The 21957-nt window shown below is 47.8% G+C and overlaps 1 protein-coding gene across 1 annotated transcript; it reads left to right on the top strand.

Annotated features, from left to right (window-relative positions):
* Window positions 1–12027: 12027 nt before the first annotated feature.
* On the top strand, window positions 12028–19848 carry LOC121303454 (zinc finger protein 883-like). The gene is made up of 2 exons (XM_041234169.1): window positions 12028–12516; window positions 18633–19848. The coding sequence occupies exons 1-2, from the start codon at window positions 12054–12056 to the stop codon at window positions 19508–19510; spliced, it is 1341 nt and encodes a 446-aa protein (XP_041090103.1). The 5' UTR covers window positions 12028–12053; the 3' UTR covers window positions 19511–19848.
* The last annotated feature ends 2109 nt before the right edge of the window (window positions 19849–21957 follow it).

Below are 21957 nucleotides of genomic sequence, written 5' to 3'. Positions count from 1 at the left end.
GTAGGAGCGCATTGTGTGTGTGTGTGTGTGTGGTGTTGTGGGGTAGGAGCGCATTGTGTGTGTGTGTGTGTGCGTGGTGTTGTGGGGTAGGAGCGCATTGTGTGTGTGTGTGGTGTTGTGGGGTAGGAGCGCATTGTGTGTGTGTGTGTGGTGTTGTGGGTGGAGCGCATTGTGTGTGTGTGGGGTAGGAGCGCATTGTGTGTGTGTGTGTGTGTGTTGTGGGTGTGTGTGTGTGTGGTGTTGTGGGGTATTGTGTGTGTGTGTGTGGTGTTGTGGGGTAGGAGCGCATTGTGTGTGTGTGTGTGGTGTTGTGGGGTAGGAGCGCATTGTGTGTGTGTGTGTGTGGTGTTGTGGGGTAGGAGCGCATTGTGTGTGTGTGTGTGGTGTTGTGGGGTAGGAGCGCATTGTGTGTGTGTGTGTGTGTGGTGTTGTGGGGTAGGAGCGCATTGTGTGTGTGTGTGTGTTGTGTGTGTGGAGTGGGGTGTGTGTGTGTGTGTTGTGTGTGTGTGTGTGTGCGTGGTGTTGTGGGGTAGGAGCGCATTGTTTGTGTGTGTGCGTGGTGTTGTGGTGTGTGTGCATTGTGTGTGTGGTGTTGTGGGGTAGGAGCGCATTGTGTGTGTGTGTGTGTTGTGGGGTAGGAGCGCATTGTGTGTGTGTGTGGGTGTTGTGGGGTAGGAGCGCATTGTGTGTGTGTGTGTGTGTGTGTGTGTGTGTGTGTGTGTGTGGGGTAGGTGTGTGTGTGTGTGTGTGTGTGTGTTGTGGAGCGCATTGTGTGTGTGTGTGTGTTGTTGTGGGGTAGGAGCGCATTGTGTGTGTGTGTGTGTGTGGGTAGGAGCGCATTGTGTGTGTGTGTGTGTGTGTTGTGGGGTAGGAGCGCATTGTGTGTGTGTGTGTGTGTGTGTGTGTGTGGGGTAGGAGCGCATTGTGTGTGTGTGTGTGTGGTGTTGTGTGTGTGTGTGTGTGTGTGTGGGGTAGGAGCGCATTGTGTGTGTGTGTGTGGTGTTGTGGGGTAGGAGCGCATTGTGTGTGTGTGTGTGTGTGGTGTTGTGGGGTAGGAGCGCATTGTTTGTGTGTGTGTGGTGTTGTGGGGTAGGAGCGCATTGTGTGTGTGTGTGTGTGTTGTGGGGTAGGAGCGCATTGTGTGTGTGTGTGTGTGTGTGTTGTGGGGTAGGAGCGCATTGTGTGTGTGTGTGTGTGTGTGGGGGTAGGAGCGCATTGTGTGTGTGTGTGTGTTGTGTGGGTAGGAGCGCATTGTGTGTGTGTGTGCGTGGTGTTGTGGGGTAGGAGCGCATTGTGTGTGTGTGTGGTGTTGTGGGGTAGGAGCGCATTGTGTGTGTGTGTGTGGTGTTGTGGGGTAGGAGCGCATTGTGTGTGTGTGTGTGTGGTGTGTGGGGTAGGAGCGCATTGTGTGTGTGTGTGTGTGTGTTGTGGGGTAGGAGCGCATTGTGTGTGTGTGTGTTGTGGGTAGGAGCGCATTGTGTGTGTGTGCGTGGTGTTGTGGGTAGGAGCGCATTGTGTGTGTGTGTGGTGTTGTGGGGTAGGAGCGCATGTGTGTGTGTGTGTGTTGTGGGGTAGGGATGTGTGGTGTGTGGGGTAGGCGCGCATTGTGTGTGTGTGTGTGTGTTGTGTGTGTGTGTGTGGGCGCAGGTGCGTGGTGTGTGTGTGTGTGGTGTTGTGGGGTAGGAGCGCATTGTGTGTGTGTGTGTGTGTGTGTGTGTGTGTGTGTGTGTGTGTTGTGGGGTAGGCGCGCATTGTGTGTGTGTGTGTGTGCGCGTGGTGTTGTGGGGTAGGAGCGCATTGTGTGTGTGTGTGTGTGTGTTGTGTGTGTGTGTGCGCAGGTGTGTGTGTGTGTGTGTGTGGTGTTGTGGGGTAGGAGCGCATGTGTGTGTGTGTGCGTGGTGTTGTGGGGTAGGCGCGCATTGTGTGTGTGTGTGTGTGTGTGCGTGGTGTTGTGGGGTATTGTGTGTGTGTGTGTGTGTGTGTGTGTGTGTGTGTGCGCATTGTGTGTGTGTGTGTGCGCGTGGTGTTGTGGGGTAGGCGCGCATTGTGTGTGTGTGTGTGTGTGCGCGCGTGGTGTTGTGTGGTAGGCGCGCATTGTGTGTGTGTGTGTGTGCGTGTGTGGTGGTGTTGTGTGGTAGGCGCGCATTGTGTGTGTGTTGTGTGTGTGCGCGCGCGCGTGGTGTTGTGGGGTAGGCGCGCATTGTGTGTGTGTGTGTGTGTGGGGTGCGTGTGTGTTGTGGGGTGTGTGTGTGTGTGTGTGTGTGTGTGTGTGCAGTGGTGTGTGTGACGCATCCGCGCGTGGTGTGCACGCGCGCGTGGTGGTGCGGGGTAGGCAACACCCCATCACGTCACACGCGCAGTGTGGTAACGAGCACGTGGTGTTGTGGGGTCCGCGCAGTGTTGTACACACACGCGCGCGCGCGCGTGTTGTGGGGTAGGCGCGCGCGTAACACACACAAGCGAGCGCGCGCGCGTGGTGTTTGTGGGGAGGGCGGTGTGTGTTTGTGTGCGCGCGCGTGGTGTTGTGGGGTAGGCGCGCATTGTGTTGTGGGGTAGGCGCGCATTGTGTGTGTGAGCGCGCGCGCGCGTGTTGTTGTGGGCTAGGCGCGCATTGTGTGTGTGTGTGTGCGCGCGCGCGGTGTTGTGGGGTAGGCGCGCATTGTGTGTGTGTGTGTGTGTGTGTGTGCGCGCGCGTGTGTTGGGGGTGCGGCGTAACACAACACCCCATCCGCGGTACGGGCGCGGCGGGCACACCCCATCCGTGCGTGTACGCGGGTACCGCGCAACACCCGATCCGCGCGTAACACACCAAAAACATTGCGTGTGTTTGTGAGCAAACGCGCGTGGTCCGCGGGTAAGGCGACCCCATCCGCGGGTAACACACAACACTCGCGCGTGTTGTGCGCGTTGAGCAACAAACGTGTTGTTCCGACTGCGTAACACGGCACACACACGCGGTGTGCGCGCACAGCGCGCGGTCCGCGCGTAACACCCACCCATCGCGTAATCCGCGCGGCATGTGTGTGTGTGTGTGTGTGTGTGTGCGCGCGCGGTGTTGGGGTAGGCGCGCATTGTGTTGTGGGGTAGGCGCGCATGCGCGCGTGGTGTTGTGGGGTAGGCGCGCATGCGCGCGTGGTGTTGTGGGGTAGGCGCGCATTGTGTGTGTGTGTGAGCGCGCGCGCGGTGTTGTGGGGTAGGCGCGCATTGTGTGTGTGTGTGTGTGCGCGCGCGCGGTGTTGTGGGGTAGGCGCGCATTGTGTGTGTGTGTGTGCGCGCGCGCGGTGTTGTGGGGTAGGCGCGCATTGTGTGTGTGTGTGTGTGTGTGTGCGCGCGCGGTGTTGGGGTAGGCGCGCATTGTGTTGTGGGGTAGGCGCGCATTGTTTGTGTGTATGTGTTGTGTTTCTGAAGCGGCGTGGCTGTGCAGCGCTATTGTTTTTATTAACACCCCTACTCCAGTTGCAGTCTGCGTGCCGCGGGCCCAGTCTCCAAACCTCACAGCGCATCGCAGTGACGCACTTGAAAATACAACAGAGCATTAATAACACTTGCAATGCATTATGACCTCAAAGTAATCACTTTAATGCTGTGACTTGTTTATATTGATTTGATTTTGTTTTTTTAATTTTATTATTAATTTGATCACCAATTGCCATGACAACAGACTTGATATTTATATAGTACTTATTTTAATGTAACAAATAAATAATACCCTGTGCTGTGTTTACAAAAAACAAGTTCACACGCCCTGACCCCTCCGAGACTAGCGAAGAGAAAGCGGTGAAACTGCGCCCTGCCCACGCTATTGTGGATCTGTTTGTGACAACGGCGCTCAACCTGAATTAACCTGATATACTTCAAAAAAACATCATCAGCTGTGTACCATTCGTGTGTGAACATCTCATACCGAAGAAGAGGTCGAGAAATTACAATATCGGTGCACAAAACACATTCCTTATATCTGAGAAAAATTTGCTGCAGCGGCGCTGCTGCCTTCAGTCCCGGTTGATAATTTTGGGCTATATTTGGGTTTATACCTAAACTCTGTGTGTAATCTGAATAAAAATAGAATTTGCTGGAAAATTAGTGTTAAAATTGAAAGTCTTATTGTTTTTTAATTAAAAGATCCCCAGTATCACAATTCCCTTTGCAGTCCATATCGGATGAATTGCCACACCGCTCTGAACAGTTTGTATTTTTCGATTGGTATATTCCTGGTTCCGCAGCCCCTCCCTGTTCTGTGGGAGGCAGACCCGTTCAGACACTGAGGGAAAGCAGAGAGGAGGTAAGCGAGTCTTTATTGAGCTCTGCAATGGGTTTTAAAACTACACAAACCTGTTATACTGTATTGTTTTGAAAGGTCTGGGTTGTTGTGGGGTAGGAGCGCATTGTTCCCTTTCAATTCAAATGATGACCATTACCGAATGGGAAGAGCCTCTCTGACCGCCAATCACTGAGCATATATAAAAAAGCTGCCCTATCAGGGCCCTGCTGTGAGGGAAAAGTCCCTTCCACCTCTTGTTGAAGAGGGATGTCCTCACAGTAGCACATTGCCATTTTCTCTCTCACTTCACTGAGACAGGTCAGATTGCGTTTGCTTTCTTGAACCGAAATTGGCTGGTTTGTTGGGTTTTACCCGCAATTTATAAAACTCCACGGTAAGATTACGCTTTTGATCGTTACTAAGAGTGCTGTCTCCTAATTCTCTTGTCAGTTTATTGACGAGTTGGTTTCGACCCCTCTTTTGAGATTGGTGGTAGCCATTACTCTTTTTTCACTGAACGAGGCCTCGTGTAGTTGATATACCGTGTGAGGACCTGTTGTGGTGCTGTAAGGAGACTGCGGGCTCATGGCGTCATCCTCTATGCCGATTTAATCTGTCACAGCGACCAGAAAAAAAAAAAACCTCTCGGGAGGTGAGATGGTCACCGCTGAGGTACCGCTCGAGGGGACGCTCACCAGGGGACAGGCGGTCGCTGCGCAGGTATCGCTCCCCTTCTCCACACAGGCGCAGACGATCCCCGTCACAATCGCCACGAACGCGCCCAAGCTCGGCGGAACGGCGCTTCGCGGAGTTAGCAGAGACTGTAAGGGCTCAGCAGACCATACTGGAGACCCTACTGAAATCACAGGGCAGACTGCCCCCTACCCCCGGATAGTCCCAGCCCTCACAGACTCGTTCCCCATCCCCTCTGCCTAGACCCCCCTAACCCAGACGAGCTGTCCTTCACGGGGTCCAGATCGGACGTCTCGGACCCAGCCACCTCCATTGGGCAGGCCACATGGGGAGCTTCTTACCACACATGTCGCAGAGCGAAGAGATCCGGGCACTAGTGCAGCGTGCAGCTGCAGCCACGGACGTTCCCTGGCCGGCAGAACAGGAGGGGAAAGGGAACCGCTTCCTCCAGCAGAAAGGGCTCCCACAGCATGCCCTCCCTTTATACCAGGACTTCCTGGAATCGGTGCGCTCCTCCTGGAGCAACCCAGCGTCTGCACGCTTAGCCTCCAGAACAGCAGAGTCTCTGCTTCATGCTGCAGGAGCCCAAGAAGCAGGCCTAGGCATATTTCCCACTATCGGGGACACGGTCATGGTACTGGTGCAAAGTTCCACCTTCACCAAGGGGTATAAGGACCCGACATGTCCATCCAAGCCTTGCAGAACAACGGATGCGCTGCTCAAAAAAGCTTACGCATCGGCAGCACTGTCAGTCCGAGCAGCAAATGCCATGCCCATGCTGGTGCTCTGCCAGAACCAGTTGGTAGAGAGGCTGCAGGAAAGAGCTATAGAAGCAGACACGGGGGAGCTCCAGGCGGTAGCCAAGGCAATGACTGACCTAATGGGGGAGTTAGGCCAGGCATCAGGGAGGTCGCTGGCGGTGATGGTGGCCGCCCGCCGGTCTTTGTGGCTGACACAAGCCAAGGTCGTGGAGACTGAGAAGGTGGCGCTAATAGACGCCCCCATTACACTGGGGCAGACTTTTGGAGCGACCATTGATGTGAGCCTTGAGAGGTCCCACAAGGCCACGGAGGTCACCTCCAAGTTTTCGTGCCTTCTGGCTTACCTTCATTGCCCAAGGTGGCATTCGCAGCCTGCTGGGGTAAAAGGGTCTGAACACCACCCTGCCCCCCAGAGTAGACAAGCAGGCAGAGGCAGAGCCAGTGGCAGGCGACCACCGCAGGCCAGGGGTAACCGGTTCTCTGACTGGAGACTGAGGCCGTGGCCTAAGAAAGACCTGCTCCTTCCCAAGCCGAAGGGAGACCGCCCCTGAGGGCCCCTGGCTGCCACCAACCCCCACAACCGGACTGACCAACGGCAACGACCCATGGCAAGGCTATCGACAGTGAAACACAGATTCGCTCTACAATTCCGCATAGATCTGCCACCCTTCAAGGGTGTGCGACTCACCACGGTTGAACCAGCGAGGGTGATACTCCTTCAACAGGAGATCGTCAGTCTTCAAAGAAAGAACGCTGTATGCTTGGTAAGTCCAAGCGATTCCCTCATCGGCTTTTACTCCACGTACTTCCTGGTGCCCAAAAGGGATGGTGGTTTCAGACCAATTATGGACCTCAGGGTCCTCAACTTGTTCCTCAAACAGAGGAAGTTCAACATGTTGACAGCACAGCGTATCCTCCTGTCCGTCCAACCAACAGGACGATGGTTCACATCAATCGACCTGCAAGACGCCTACTTTCACGTCCCGATCTGTCCCACGCACAGAAAATATCTGCGCTTCACCTTTCAAGGCAATACGTACAAATTCTGCGTGCTGCCTTTTGTTCTCTCGCTGGCGCCCAGCACTTTTTCAAAGTGCATGGATGCAGCACTGGCTCCACTCAGGCTGTGGGGTATTCAGATCCTGAACTATCTGGACGATTGGCTAGTTTGCGCGCATTCAAAAGCACGCGCAGAGACGCATACAAAACAGGTCATAGATCATGTGACGAAGTTAAGGCTCTCAGTACATCAACAGAAGAGCAACTTCGTACCGTCTCAGTCCACAGTGTTCCTGGGGATCAAACTGAACTCTGAGCATGCTTGCCTCACTGTTGGAAGACAGGATTCGGTCGTTGGAGGCCACACTCTCCCTATTCAGAGTGGATGCTCTCCTACAGGTCAAAGTATATCAAAGGTTGTTGGGGCTGATGGTAGCCGCCTCGAGAATCCTTCCACTAGGGCTGCTGTAAATGCTGCCTCAAGCTTGGGTAAATACGCTCAAGGTGCACCCAGTCCGAGATCAGTACCGGCTGGTGTAAGTGTCCAGACAATGCCGGAAGACACTGGAGTGGTGGCTCCATCCTGGCAATCTGCGCCTCGGATCTCCCCTCGGATGCCCTCACAGAAGGGAAGTGATCACTACAAATGCCTCCAGCATGGGCTGGGGAGCTGTCTGAAATGGGAGAGTAATAAGAGGTCAGTGGAAGTGACATTGGCAGCAAGCGCACATAAATGCCCAAGAGCTGCAAGCAGTGAACCTGGCGTTATCTCATTTTCACCAGCAGTTAGTGCACAAACGTGCTGGTCCGGACGGACAATCTTACAGTGGTAGCCTACATAAACCACAAAGGTGGCCTGTGCTTGCCAGGCCTTCACCACACAGCGCACAGAGTCCTGTCCTGGATGCACAGAAACCTGCGTTCCATCAGGGCAGTTCATCTTCCCACTGTGGACAACAAGGCACCAGACCTCCTGTCCAGAAGAGCTTCAGACAGCTCGGAGTGGAGGCTGTATCCTCAAATGGTGAAACAGATTTGGGAGAGGTTTCGACCTGCACCAGTCGACCTCTTTGCCACAGCCGAGTCCAGTCATTGCCCCCTATGGTTCTCCATGGAGAGAGACGGGGGTCCCCTGGGAGTAGACTCGCTAGCTCACCCCTGGCCACAGGGGCTTTCCCTGTGCTACCGTTTTTACCCCTGACACTAGAGAGGATCAGGGTGGAGAGAGCACAGGTTTTGCTGGTTGGACCCAAATGGCTGAGACACCACTGGTTTACTCTCCTCCGAAATGTTGTCGGATCAGCCATGGCAGCTCTCGCTGCGCAAGGACCTCCTGAGCCAGTGGAGGGGCTATTATGGCACCCGAACTCAGCCCAGCTCCAATTCTGGGTCTGGTCGTTGAGCAGAGCTGTCTATTCAGACGAGGTTTGCCAGATGCAGTAGTAGAATCACTACAGTCTGCTAGGGCGTCCAGCACTAGAGCCCAGTACTCATATAAATGGAAAGTTTTCCAAGACTGGTGTCTTGCAGAAGGTCACAATCCTGTGACTTGCCCGATCGAGACGATATTAACCTTACAACACGTGTTTGACGCAGGAAAATCAGCGTCCACTTTGAAGGTGTACCTGGCAGCAATATCAGTGTGCCATGACAAAATTGACTTGGTGTCCCCTGGGGCACATTTTCCTGGCAGTGCAATTTCTTAAAGGGGCATGTCTTCCCATGAAAAGTATGGTCTCCAAGTGGGATCTAGAACAGGTACTGTGGGTCCTTACCAGTCCCACATTCGAGCCTATGGTGTCAGCAGAACTTCACCCTGTTTCACTGAAAGTGGCATTTTTAATAGCCATTACATCTGCCAGACGAGCTTCATGCACTGTCCATCGATGACACATATATGGAGACTTATCCAATTAAGATCTTTCAGTTTTGTATTTTTAATATATAATTTTTTTCTCAATAAAAACTTTTCCCCTTAACAGTGTGCAGTATGGCGTGTAGATAAGTGGAAACAAATCCTCATTTAAATGTATAAAACTCTGAGGCACTGACACAACAAAAAGTGAAAAAAGTTCAAGGGGGTGTAGACTTTCTATAGGTACTGTATGTATGTGTGTGTGTGTGTGTGTATATACAGCTTTGGAAAAAATTAAGAGACCACTGCAAAATTATCAGTTTCTCTGGTTTTACTATTTATAGGTATGTGTTTGGGTAAAATGAACATTTTTGTTTTATTCTATAAACTACTGACAACATTTCTCCCAAATTCCAAATAAAAATATTGTCATTTAGAGCATTTATTTGCAGAAAATGACAACTGGTCAAAATAACAAAAAAGATGCAGTGTTGTCAGACCTCGAATAATGCAAAGAAAATAAGTTCATATTCATTTTTAAACAACACAATACTAATGTTTTAACTTAGGAAGAGTTCAGAAATCAATATTTGGTGGAATAACCCTGATTTTCAATCACAGCTTTCATGCGTCTTGGCATGCTCTCCACCAGTCTTTCACATTGATGTTGGGTGACTTTATGCCACTGCTGGCGCAAAAATTCAAGCAGCTCGGCTTTATTTGATGGCTTGTGACCATCCGTCTTCCTCTTGACCACATTCCAGAGGTTTTCAATGGGGTTCAGGTCTGGAGATTGGGCTGGCCATGACAGGGTCTTGATCTGGTGGTCCTCCATGACGCCATTGGATTTGCAATGACACCCTGTGGCAAAGTGCCCCGCCCCTGCGCTGTTTATTTGTGTTGTATGTTGCATGGAGTGTGTTAATGTTGGTGTATTGTAGTTGGTACATGGGATATAATATGGGTTATGCGCATAGTGTTTTAAATGTATATTTGTATTTAGGACAAGGATTTGCACAGTACTTCACAGGAATTGCACTTTATTAATTCAGGTGCAGTTGTACCAAGACTCCATTTGAATGATTTTTTAGCAGTCGTGTCTCGGTACAGCTGCATAAAAGAAGCATGTTTTCACTGACTCGGGGTTGTGTCTGGTGAGAGGAGAACGGGTGTGGAGGGAAAAGCATTAAAAACGAGAAAACTAAACAAAAAGTAAATATATAACCGTTGTTTTGACTCACCGTGTTTGTCTGTTTCTCTATTTATTTTGGCGTCAAGTGCCGTGTCCTGTTTTTTGTTACAGACTTATTTTCTGTCTGTTCATTTATTAAATGCTGAGCGCAAGCAAGCGCTCAGCTTCACCAAACTCCACCTCTCTGTGTCTCTTCTGTGTTGGTCCCTGTTTCTGGTCTGACTTCACCCACTACAGCCGTCTTTGTGACACACCCCCATTTACAGTCTGTGGCATTTTATTGTATTTAACACCTTACGACTAGAACAATGTATTTAGGCACACAGTGTCACAATTTCTGATGCAACATTGTGTTTGTTAAAGTACAGTAAATCTAGTGTATTGACTGCCTTGTTGATCAGTGTAAACCTGGAGGCATTATTGATGGTAAATCTAGTGTATTGACTGCCTTGTTGATCAGTGTAAACCTGGAGGCATTATTGATGGTAAATCTAGTGTATTGACTGCCTCATTGATCAGTGTAAACCTGGAGGTATTATCAATGGTAAATCTAGTGCAGCAGTTTTCAAACTGGGGTACGCGTACCCTTGGGGGTACTCAAGCGCTCCTCGGGGTACACGTGAAAAATCCTGTAATGGTGGACAACAGATTTTTATTTATTTATTTTTTTTACCACATTGTAGTACTTTGCGACTTAGCAATCGAATTAACAATGTTGAATCTCCTTTCAAGTAAAACCACAGCCGTACTGGTGTACGCTTCCTTTCTGATGGGCGAGGTTAACTGTAAACGCCCAAGTGGCTGCTGACAGTGAGTATTGAGCGCACACATGGCTAAATTACATATTTAAATAGCAGGGAGGTGGTTCTGCAGTCTGTAGGCTAAAAAGAAAAAAAAAAAATCATTGTATGATGTTGCTTCTTTTAAAAATGTGTAGAATTTACTGGGTACGTTTGCTTTCTGGAGTTTAAACGTTCAGTGTTTGCAGTTTAGTTTAATCAGTTCAGTGTGTTTTATCTCAATTTATGTTTTTAAATAACAGTATTATTGATTTTAGCAGGCAGCTGTGCCGCCCAACTTAGACAGTGAAATCACTGCGCTGGAGCGTACATGACTGTGTTATCTTTACTTGCAATGCTTTGTGTTTTTTTGACTAATTCGTTGAAGAACTCCTTTGTCGAGTAATTGCATTAGTCTGCGCATGTACACCGCTAATTATTAGGTTAATAAAAGCAAAAGCACGGTATTATTATTACAAAAATGGAATCACAGATTTTGCTCGTTGAGCAGTGTAAACCTGCAGGTATTATCAATGGTAAATCTAGTGTATTGATGACCTCGTTGATCAGTGTAAACCTGCAGGTATTATCAATGGTAAATCTAGTGTATTGATGACCTCGTTGATCAGTGTAAACCTGCAGGTATTATCGGTAGTTTGCCTACATCTAAAAAAAAGTAATTAGGCCTCATATATTGCAATGTTTTTGTAAATGTTAAAAAAAAAAAATATGCAGAGTTTGAGAAAGTTTCTGGAACATTTTATCACACATCACATTTTGTAAACAAATCTAAATTTAAGGTCTGAGGACAAAATTACTCCTTCCTGATCGGCTGTTTTAAGAGAAAGTATTCTAGAACACTAAACATACCTGTTTAACGAAAAGAGAAACATCATAACTTTCGTCAATAATTCTTGAGATTAGACAGATAAAATCCTCTAGTATTAAAAATGTATTATAAGAAATTGTGACCCTTTAACAGTAAAGCCAGCCTTGCTATTAAACCAGGTTTTGTCAGTTCCTGGAATGGTCTCACTAGCACTGTGACAGGTCAGGGCTCTGCCTGTAAATGATATTGTTTTGTGGTGGTTGTTGGGGATGGGGTTAATTTCATATCCCTGCCAAAATACAAGCAAGAATGTGGCTGGAGTTGATTGAATAATTGATTATTAGGCTCCAGCCACATGGTATAAAAAAGGGGAGAAAATCCTTTGTTTGGTGGAGTGTGCGTGCGTCCGTACATGTGTTTCTGTATTTTTGGGTTGATAAAGTTCAGTGAAGGCTCTGCCCAACCTGAACAGTTCTGTTTTTGTTTAACCCTTTGTTTTGGCCCATGTGCCTTTTTGTTTGCACTTTGTGTTATTTTGTTTGTTAAAACATGCAGCTTCCTTGTTTCCCAGTCTCTGTCCCTGCAGATGCCATCTGGGCCGCAATGCTACCCTGTCACAAGCACTAGATTTAAATAAATGCATTTCTTTATCAGCAGCTACTGAGCAGAAGCCTTTGTGCTGCCATGGACAGTGTGGAGATGGAATCTGTCCAGATTAAAGAAGAGTTCCCTGAACCTGAACTTCTCCCCTTTAGAGTGGAGGTCTCTGGGCTGGCTTCCCTCCCCATTAAACAGGAGCTCTGTGAGATGCAATGTGACGGCAGTCAGCCAGAGGTCTCTGAGATTAAAGCTGAGCACAATGAATTGGAGATCTCCCAGACAGAAGAACCCCTTCTTGTTAAACAAGAGGTGCTAGAAACTGTCTGTATTAAACGGGACCCTCCTGAAGTAGAGTTTGACTACATGGAACCAGGGAAGGAAGAATCCGTGGACTTCAAACCAAACTTCCCTGAGCTGGAGCCTGTATGCATGCGGGAGTGTAACGTGGTGCGGGAGAAAATCTGCATGAGAGAGGAAGGCTCTCCCAATAGCACGCAAGGAGGTGGAAAGGAAGACAGATGCTCACATTCACTATGCAGTCTAGCAGGTGAGTGACTCCCAGTAGCTGAGACATTGTCATTCTAGATTGCGTGAGATCTACAATGTGGTTGAGAGGGAGGAGGGAGCATGTAGGTTACATTACTAGCTATTTGTTTTTCATGTACCACTCCAGCCAGTTCAAGATAGGACTCACTACTGTTGAGCTTAAGATACAGATATAAGCCCCTTTCACACTGGCCCGATTATACCAAGGGGGAGAAGAACTAAAGTACTGTATATAACATTAAAAATGTTCAGTGTCAAAATAGATGGATATTATTGTACATGTGTAACATGTGTAATTAACGGTGCTAGATTCCATTAAATTAAACGTTTACACTTTTGATAATATATAGTTTAAACATTAAAATAAAAACATTGAGGGAGTGCTATAATTAATTTTTTAAATAACTAGATTTTCTATAAATTACCGCATATGTATATAAACAAGTTTTTTTGATTTTCGGTGTTTTACTTTGGCTTTTCTACTGTTGTTAAATGTAGTTGATCCTGTTCAGCCATTCATGTATCTCAGTCACACTGAGAAACAAGCTGATTTTCTGTGAAACAACTAAATGGGCTTTTAAATGATGTTTTTCATTGCAAAGCAGAACTGACTCGTCTTTATTAATGTAAGCATTATAACGACTGTAATAGTGTGTCCCGCATAAAATACTTTTATTTTTAATGTATCGCTTTAATTAAAATGAGTTGCTATTAACATGCTGTGATCTCGTTTGTAGGTTCTTATAAATTTAAAATGATGGTTGATTTAAAATCCCATTAAGGCTTTTGACAGAAAGACAAAACAAATGAAATCAAATGACTAAATGAAGCCCTGTATATAAATAAATGTATAAAAACAGTGAAGCAATATGAAAACATCATAGCGTCGGGGTTACGATAAGGGTCTGTTTTGATTAGCGGGCGAGAGCATTGATTGCATTATTACAGAAATGTTATGCAGTCTAATTATTCAAACAGTGCTAGAATCCAAATCGCTAGTCTATCCTACTTATTTTATGTATGAGACAATAACTAGTTATGTTCACACTGGCTTTATTCCAAGTACAGTATCATGGTAATTCAAAGAAAGACTCATGACATTTGCAAAATCAATATTCTGTTTATATATATTTAGTGTTTGATTCGCGGGCCACAAAATGCACACTTTTTATATATGCACATGGATTGTAATAGGTGATATAGAAAACACGTGTTTATATTCACAGTTTTTAATATATAAATATGTACTTTATATATGACTTGTTAATTTAAAACAGATGTTATCTGTCTTACCTAGTGCCCTATATGTTCTCATTTACTGAAGAAATCTGGGATTCATGTTTTGTGCTGAAACGATCTTTAGCATGGAGTGTAGATGCTTGTCATTCAAGCGAGCTCTTTGAGCTGATTTATTAATCTTCATCAGTGAAAATAGCTGTTTGCAGAAGTACGTAGTGCCAGACATTGACATTGACAATTATTTTCTGTTTTGTATTTGTAATTAATTTAGAACAATTTGTAGATTTTATTTTTCACTTTGACATTAAGGCCTTTTTTGTGTTAATAAATGACAACAGCACGCTTCCTCCATTAGGCCTTGGCCTTATTGTTGAGCAGAATGCGCGCATCACCGCTCACCCAATAAATGGTGTGCTGTTCTTCTCCCTTCTCGCGGTCCGGACGACATCTTGGGTGCTCCACTGTACTGCAAGCTTTGTGCTGCACTGGTCATGTGACTCCACTACAGTCTGAAGGCTCCACACTGGTGCAAGCTATGCACTGCCCCTGGTTGTGTGACTGCAAGCAGCCCCAACAAAGACAAACAGCCCAGTACTTTGGTGCTTTGCCCTCTGTACTTGGTGCTCGGTGCAGTGCCTCAGTGCCATCAGCCCACAAAAGCCTTGGTTTTCAAGTTCTTCCCGACATCGGTGGCTTTGTGCCTCGGTGCTCCATTGACTTGGTGCTTCGGCATCCTTGGTGCCTTGAGATCTACGTGCCTCGGTGCTTCGACGCCTCAAGGCTTTTTGAGCCTGTGCAGCGGCGCCTTTGGTGCCATGCTGCCCCAGAGCCTCGGTACCCCGGCACTTCTATACCTTCGGTGCCTCGAGGACTCCACGCCTCGGCGCTTCGACACCCTCGAGGCTTTAAGCTCTGTGCATTGATGCCCCTGCGCTCCATAGCCTCGGTACCTCGAGACCTTAATGCCTTGGCGCTTCGAGGTTTTTAAGCCTTGCGCCCCTATATCCTTGAGACCCTTGGTGCTCCATAGCCTCGGTACCTGGTACCTCAGTGCTTTGACACCCTCTGTGCCTCAAGGACTCACCGGCTCCCCGCTTCAACTGCGATGCTTCTACCAACACACTCAATCCCCTCTGGGTTGTTTGGTGATATACAGCCTTGACGCCTAGGTGCTTTGGCTCCGTCGACGCACCAGAGCTAAACACCTTGACTGAAAATGTTGAATTTCCACATTCTGCAGGTGGAAATTGCTTCCACAGGACAAACACCCTGTGCCTGCACATTGAGCACACCTCTGCTGCTTTGGCAGACAGGTTGTCCTGCACTATTTGTGCCGGGTCCAAAGAAAAGACCCTGCAAAGCAGAATGGCACTTTTCTCAGAGGAGACTCTTGCAGCCAGCCTAGGAGAGCCGTCGTCGGTCTCGGGATCCCAGGCCTCCCCTCCCCATCCTCCAAAGTGTTCCTTGCATCCAGGCTCCACAGTGCCCCTGCAGTCGCTCTAGATCTCCCTCGAGGGGCAGAAAGAGAGGTAGAAACACGGACCAGGCAAGGGACATTGCCAAATGGCCCAGATACTCGAGCACTTAAGCAGGCAGCAAGTCACCCACGCGCCTGCCCTACCCCTACCAGCGCCTGCCCCAGAGCATACCCCGGCTTTGCAGGTGGCTTCATCAGAGGTTCATCAGCAGGATGTGGTGATAAGTGAGGAGGAACAGGATGATCTCTCCCTAGCAGCTTCGTGGGATGAGGAAATTACGCCCATGAGCTCTGAGCTCGCCTCTGAGCCTGAGATTCCAGTGCTCTCAAACTCAGTTCGGGCACTGATAGAAAGGGCCGCCAACTACCTCCAGGTACCCTGGAAGGCAAGTTCCGAGCAGAGCAGGCCTGTTTTCAGACCAGTGCAGACTTCGTCCCCCAGCCTTTTCTGACATTCCCGGACTGCCTGGAGGGGTCAAATCCTCTTGGCAACACCCGGCCTTAGCACCCAGCGTGTCCAAGAGCGCAGCCGCACTTGCTGCCATGAAAGGAGCAGTGGCAGTAGGGCTTGCACTGTTCCCTCCGGTGGATTCCACCATAGCGGCCTTACTGGGAGCTCCCCTAGTGGGAGGCCTGTTCAAGGATCCTGTATGCTAAAGGCCAATGCAGGATCATGGCCTACCTTGATGGAATGCTGCACAGTTGCACCTCGGACTTGTGGGTGCTTGCCATCGTACGCAATGGCTATGTACTGCAGTTCCACTCTGGACCCCCTCCCCGGTAACAAGAGGTAGAGACACTACTTCAAAAACAAGCCACCAGTCTCGTAGAACACACGTCTCAAAGAGAGGGGTTCTACTCGTGGTATTTCTTGGTGCCAAAAAAGTTTGGTGGCCTTTGCCCCATCCTAGACCTAGACACCTCAACGGGTTCTTGAGGGAGAGGAGTTTCCAGATGGTCATACATCGCCACATCGTCTTGTTTGTAACAGTGGACCTGAAGGACGCGTATTTTCATGTTCTTATCTGTCCAGTAAATATCTCCACTTCGCATTTCATGGGAAGTGTTGTTGAGTTTTCTGTGCTGTCATTCAGCCTCTCCTTAGCCCTTCCCTTGCAGCTGCAGGGGATCAGGGAGATGAATTACCTGAACTCCAGGTTAATTTGTTCCCAGTCCTAGGAAGGAGCAGTGGCCCACACCAATTGTGACGGAGCATCTGTCAAGACTGGGTCTCACCCTCAACAATGCAAAAAAAGCCAATTAACACCAGTGCAGAGCACGGTCTATTTGGGTCTCTGGCTGGATTCAGATGACAGGGTAGCTCCTATTCAGAACTGCCTGGCCCTGTTTCAACCAGGGTCCCCAGGGTTACACCGCATAGCCTTTCAGCTGCTGATCTAGGCACAGAGGCACCTCCTATCCCTCCGGGCTGTACATCTCACCCGTCACAATGGCGACTGCACCCTCAGGTGGTGCAGCGCATTTTCGGGGAAGCCCAGGTCGATCTCTTTGCTACAGCAGAGATGACCCATTGCCCCCTGTGGTTCTCTCTCCACAGCTGTGGCGGTTCACTAGGCGTCGACGCCCTAGCGCACGAGTGGCCCAAAGTGCCTTATACACTTTCTCGACTACCGCTGCTCCCTGCCTTCCTAGAAGGTCAGGAGAGAGGAAGCAAAAGTCCTCCTGTTGTCCCCCAGATGGCTCAGGAGAACCTGGTTTTCGAACCTCTGCTAGCTGCTGCAAGGCCAGGCCTGGGAGATACCACTGCGCATGGATCTCCTCAGTCAGACGAAAGGCACACTCTGGCACCCAGAACTGGACAGACTCCAACTGTGGGTCTATCCCCTGAACGGGACCGTCTGTCCGCCCTAGGTCTCTCGGGCGCAGTAGTGAGTGCTCTGCAGAATGTGTACCTAGCAGCCATATCCCCGGGCACTCATATTCTAGTGACCGTTGACCGATATATGTACTGCGGCTAGCTGGACTACCCTGCATACATTTTACCATGTTCTACCGACTTAATGTCGTAACTCCCTCTATGCATTTAATACTCACCAGGGTCCTTGAGGTTGCATGCTCACACCACCAACACTAGGTGCCGGTAGCGAGATGTCCCTCATATGATGTCCGCTCATTCTCCCTCACGACGGCTTTGGTATACTTTCCCAAAAGTATCACTTGCGGTCATCTTCGAACCCCGGTTCCCTGAAAGAGAAGATGACCACCAACCTTGTGAAGTCGCATCCCTTGCATTCGCAGGTTCAATGCAAAAGAGTCTGACGTCTCCATGCAGTGACAGTTTATTACCTCGGTGAGGCGGGACTGAGCATGTCACTCCGCGGAGGATCCTGTTGGCAGCTTTGATATAAAATGCTCAGCGAATACCTGACAAACAGGCATATCCCAAAAGTATCATTGATGGTCATCTTCCCTTTCTTCTGACTGGCAGCAGTAGGAAAAAAGACGACAAAAAATTGAAGCAATTTTCTCTTCTTAAAAAAAAAAAAAAAAAAAAGACCCACAATAGCAGGTGCAAACTAAACCGACACCTCCGTCCCTGTGGAGGGTGCAAACTAACAAAACAACACCCAGAGTTATATCACCTGCATTGTTGTTTGTCTGGTTCCCACCTCCTCCACACTAGATCTAGCACCGGTAGTAGAAGCACACACTGTATGTACAGGACACTTTGTTTTCAGGTGCTTTAACGTTGTTCCTGTACTGCTGCTGTAACCGAGCTCTGCAGAACACAGTCTACATTTTTATCACAATATGTCCAGACAGGGCTTTGCTTATTTCGAGCTCCCAAAGGTCACATTGATAGTCACGTGAGCAAAAGCATGCTGGACATTTGGGAGGTGAATATCCAGTGACAGTGTCCAGTGACAATGTCCCCACGTGTTTCTACAGCTGCTTAAATAATGTACCTGTCATTTCTTTTCATTGTTCACATCCTGACATATAATTTCATATAACTTTAAGTCTATTGCAAAGTTATTTTATAAATGGCTGCTCTCGTTTAACTTTAACTAAGTTTAACTTCTCTTTTTTTTAAACTGGTGTAACCCAGTGCAAGCCCCCACAGCTGCCATTCACATGCTTTAATCCACTCCTCCACCGAGCCACATGCCCTAGGGGTTGATTCATACATCTGTCGTAAATGAATGCGATACGTCCGGCGCAGACCCCATGCAATGTCAGGTTGCAGACGCATGAGAAAAGGCTGTACGACTTTCCAAAACAGATGCACGTCTCAAGAGTTTGTGTGACATAATTCTGACCTGTCGCATAGTCAGAGACCTTCGACTCCGACTATAGGATTAGGTTGGAGTCTGAAGTATGAACCAACTTTAAGCCTACTAGCAGTCCCTCTAACTTTCTTTGCTGTTCATATTTTCCAGGTTCCAGTCCAGCAGCTAAAGTGAGGGTGGACGGTGCAGAATATCCTGACTGTGGGAAAGGTTTTACCCAGTTAGGGCATTTAAAGAAAAAACAGAGAATTCACACAAGAGAGAAACCATATCACTGCTTAGACTGTGGGAAGAGTTTCAATAGGTCAGGAACCCTGAAAGCACACCAGAGAATTCACACAGGAGAGAAACCGTATTGCTGCTCTTATTGTGGGAAGAGTTTCAGCCAGTCAGGAACCCTGAAAACACATCAGCGAACCCACAAAGGAGAGAAACCGTATTTCTGCTCTGACTGTGGAATGAGTTTTGGTCAGTCCGGACACCTTGTTTCACACCAGCGAACTCACACAGGAGAGAAACCATATCACTGCTTTTACTGTGGAATGAGTTTCAGTCACTCAGGAGCCCTGAAAGAACACCAGAGAATTCACACAGGAGAGAAACCATATCACTGCTCTGACTGTGGGAAGAGTTTCAGTCACTCAGGAACCCTGAAAGAACACCAGAGAATTCACACAGGAGAGAAACCGTATCATTGCTCTGACTGTGGGAAGAGTTTCAATCTATCAGGAAACCTGAAAGCACACCAGAGAACTCACACAGGAGAGAAACCGTATCATTGCTCTGACTGTGGGAAGAGTTTCAGTCACTCAGGAACCCTGAAAGCACACCAGAGAATTCACACAGGAGAGAAACCATATTACTGCTCTGACTGTGGGAAGTGTTTCAGTCGGTCACACAGGCTGGTTTCACACCAGCGAACTCACTCAGGAGAGAAACCATACCGCTGCTCTGACTGTGGAATGAGTTTCAGTCAGTCCGGACACCTTGTTTCACACCAGCGAATTCACAGAGGACACAAACTCTAAAGATTACGTTCAATGCGACTTTTCACTCATGAGGAAACAGTTAGCTTTGTATTATGAGTCCCTGTGTAATTACTGTTTTGTGTATCACTCTGAAGAGCATGCATTTGAAATGGTTAAATTGCATTTAACTCTCTTGCGCTGTGATTGTGTTAGAAAGTGGGCGGTGACGCGGACACGTCACAAGAGGCTATTTAGCATCCCAGAGAAAAGACTGCACCATCCTTACTGGGCAACAGTCTGGAGAACTTGTCTGGTCAATTCATCATAATTCTAAACTGAATTAAAAATGATAGTGTCCCTGTAACAGGGCCAGGAGCCCTGTACATGAAGAGGGGGCAGGGCAAAGCTCTGCAGGTAAATAAATGTGTTGTGGTTGTTTAGAACGGATGATTTGAAATGTATTGTTTGTTTGTTTGTTTAGTATTTATTTATTTTAGAATGAGATATCCCTCACCCCTGTGTATTTGTATTTTTTTTATTTGTTTATTGTTATTGGGTTTTTAAATGACGGCGAGAAGCTGTGTGTTTTTGTTTTGTTTGGCAGCGAGGATGGGGAAGCCCCTTCCACATAGAAACTGAAATGAATTAATTTTTTGGTTAATTTGTTGTTAATCGGGAGATAGTCACCAATATAAAAACCCTGCTGTTTTCCCTGTTCCATGCGGGTGTTTGGAGAAGGAACGTGGGGGGAGACTAGTGCAATGTTGTGGGTGGAGACTAGTGCAGTGTTGTGGGGGTAGACTAGTGCAGTGTTGTAGGGGTAGACTAGTGGAGTGTCAGGGTTCTCGCCAGCACTGTTGAGCATAATGGGCCGCTATGTTGCTACCTGGAAAAATGATGCTGTAATCAGGCCGTTGCGCTGTGTGTTCAGTTTGCGTAACGGCCAAAAAATAATAATAATCCTGTGAAACATTGTTGATTTATTCCTTTATGTGAGTGAAGTAACTTACAAAAAAAAATGATGGTGAGTAAGTAGATTCAAGAAAATGCACAGAGTCCTTTTCTTCAGTCAGTTGCCAGGTTTATTGAGATATGCAGGGAGTCTGGTCCCAGGTACAGGACAAACACAATAGTCAACATTACAATGTTTGCATGACATTAAATACCCTTCTGTATAGATGGTCCACCTCCCCTTTCTCTGACACTTAACCAATGGTCAAGGTAATTTAATTTATTGTGTGAGTGTGTGTGTGTGTGTGTGTCTGTGTGTGTAGTCTAGTGTGACAACCTCTGAACTCAGTGCATTCTTCACACTCCTGGAGACAAAAGGTCCATACATCTGCCTTTTGTTATCTCCTTGCGACCCCCTTTGATGCCAGTGGTATTATCTCTTTTGATCTCTCTGAAGTCTTTAGAGTCTGTTCCCTTCTAGTCCACAGCATTGTTATCTCGTTAGCTTGCAGTCATTGTTGGGCAAGAGTTTGTAGACGCAACGTCTCTTTCAGTGGTTAGCAGTACATGCAATTTGAACCAAACAGTCTGCTATCTGCAATATTAGTCTCTTTTCAGAAAAGAACACCAGTATACCTCTGCCAGTCCACATGCGTAGCAAACTCCTAATCAATTCTCGATCCATGTTTTCCAACAGTGAGTAATTGGTTTGCTTAAAATACTTGTTTCAGCTCTCCATACTCTTCAGTGGGTTGGTTGTGACAACATGTTCTTTAGTTTGGTGCGTATAATGTATGTGACACGGAGACAAGATTGAACTTCACTGAGCTTTATTAGCACATTCGCCCCTGATGAGAGCTCTGTAACAAGCAACCCCGCTGCAGATCTTTATTATTATATCATAACTACTTTCCCTCTAAGACTTTCATTTAGTCAGCCACTGTGGCTAAAGTAACTTAACATTTTAGCCACTTAACAAAACTATAAACAAGTTATAAACATACTGTTTCAGCAAAGCAAAAAGATGTGTATTTTATCTGAAAACATGCAGATAAAGTACAGAGCAGTTTCGAAGCAGAAAGGAGAAATTGCATCTTGAATTGCTTTAATCAGAAAACAGGGGACATTGGGGAAACACAGCCGCGTGTGTTTTTCTGATAACAAACAAGCTGAAACTCGGAGCAGCTGATTCAAATTCAGCGCCGTTTTGAGACACTGGCGAGGGGAGGAGCCGACAGCACAGCAGAACAACGCAGTTAAACGAGGCAGTCTTCCCAGCGACAGCGAGTGGAAGCGACAGCGAGTGGGAGAAGTACAGGCGTGGAAAAGTACAGAGCAGTTTCGAAGCAGAAAGGAGAAATTTCATCTTGAATTGCTTTAATCAGAAAACAGGGGACATTGGGGAAACACAGCCGCGTGTGTTTTTCTGATAACAAACAATCTGAAACTCGGAGCAGCTGATTCAAATTCAGCGCCGTTTTGAGACACGGGCGAGGGGAGGAGCCGACAGCACAGCAGAACAACGCAGTTAAACGAGGCAGTCTTCCCAGCGACAG

This window comes from Polyodon spathula, chromosome 32, assembly GCF_017654505.1.
Source record: "Polyodon spathula isolate WHYD16114869_AA chromosome 32, ASM1765450v1, whole genome shotgun sequence".
NCBI classification, from domain to species: Eukaryota; Metazoa; Chordata; class Actinopteri; order Acipenseriformes; family Polyodontidae; genus Polyodon; species Polyodon spathula.
Note: the sequence above shows the minus strand (reverse complement) of the source record. Positions and strands in the feature narration are given on the sequence as shown.

Coding starts and splice junctions, on each gene's coding strand:
- LOC121303454 (XM_041234169.1), top strand. CDS start 12,054: ATGGACAGTGTGGAGATGGAATCTGTCCAGATTAAAGAAGAGTTCCCT. Junction 12,517..18,632: donor TTCACTATGCAGTCTAGCAG/GTGAGTGACTCC, acceptor CATATTTTCCAG/GTTCCAGTCCAGCAGCTAAA.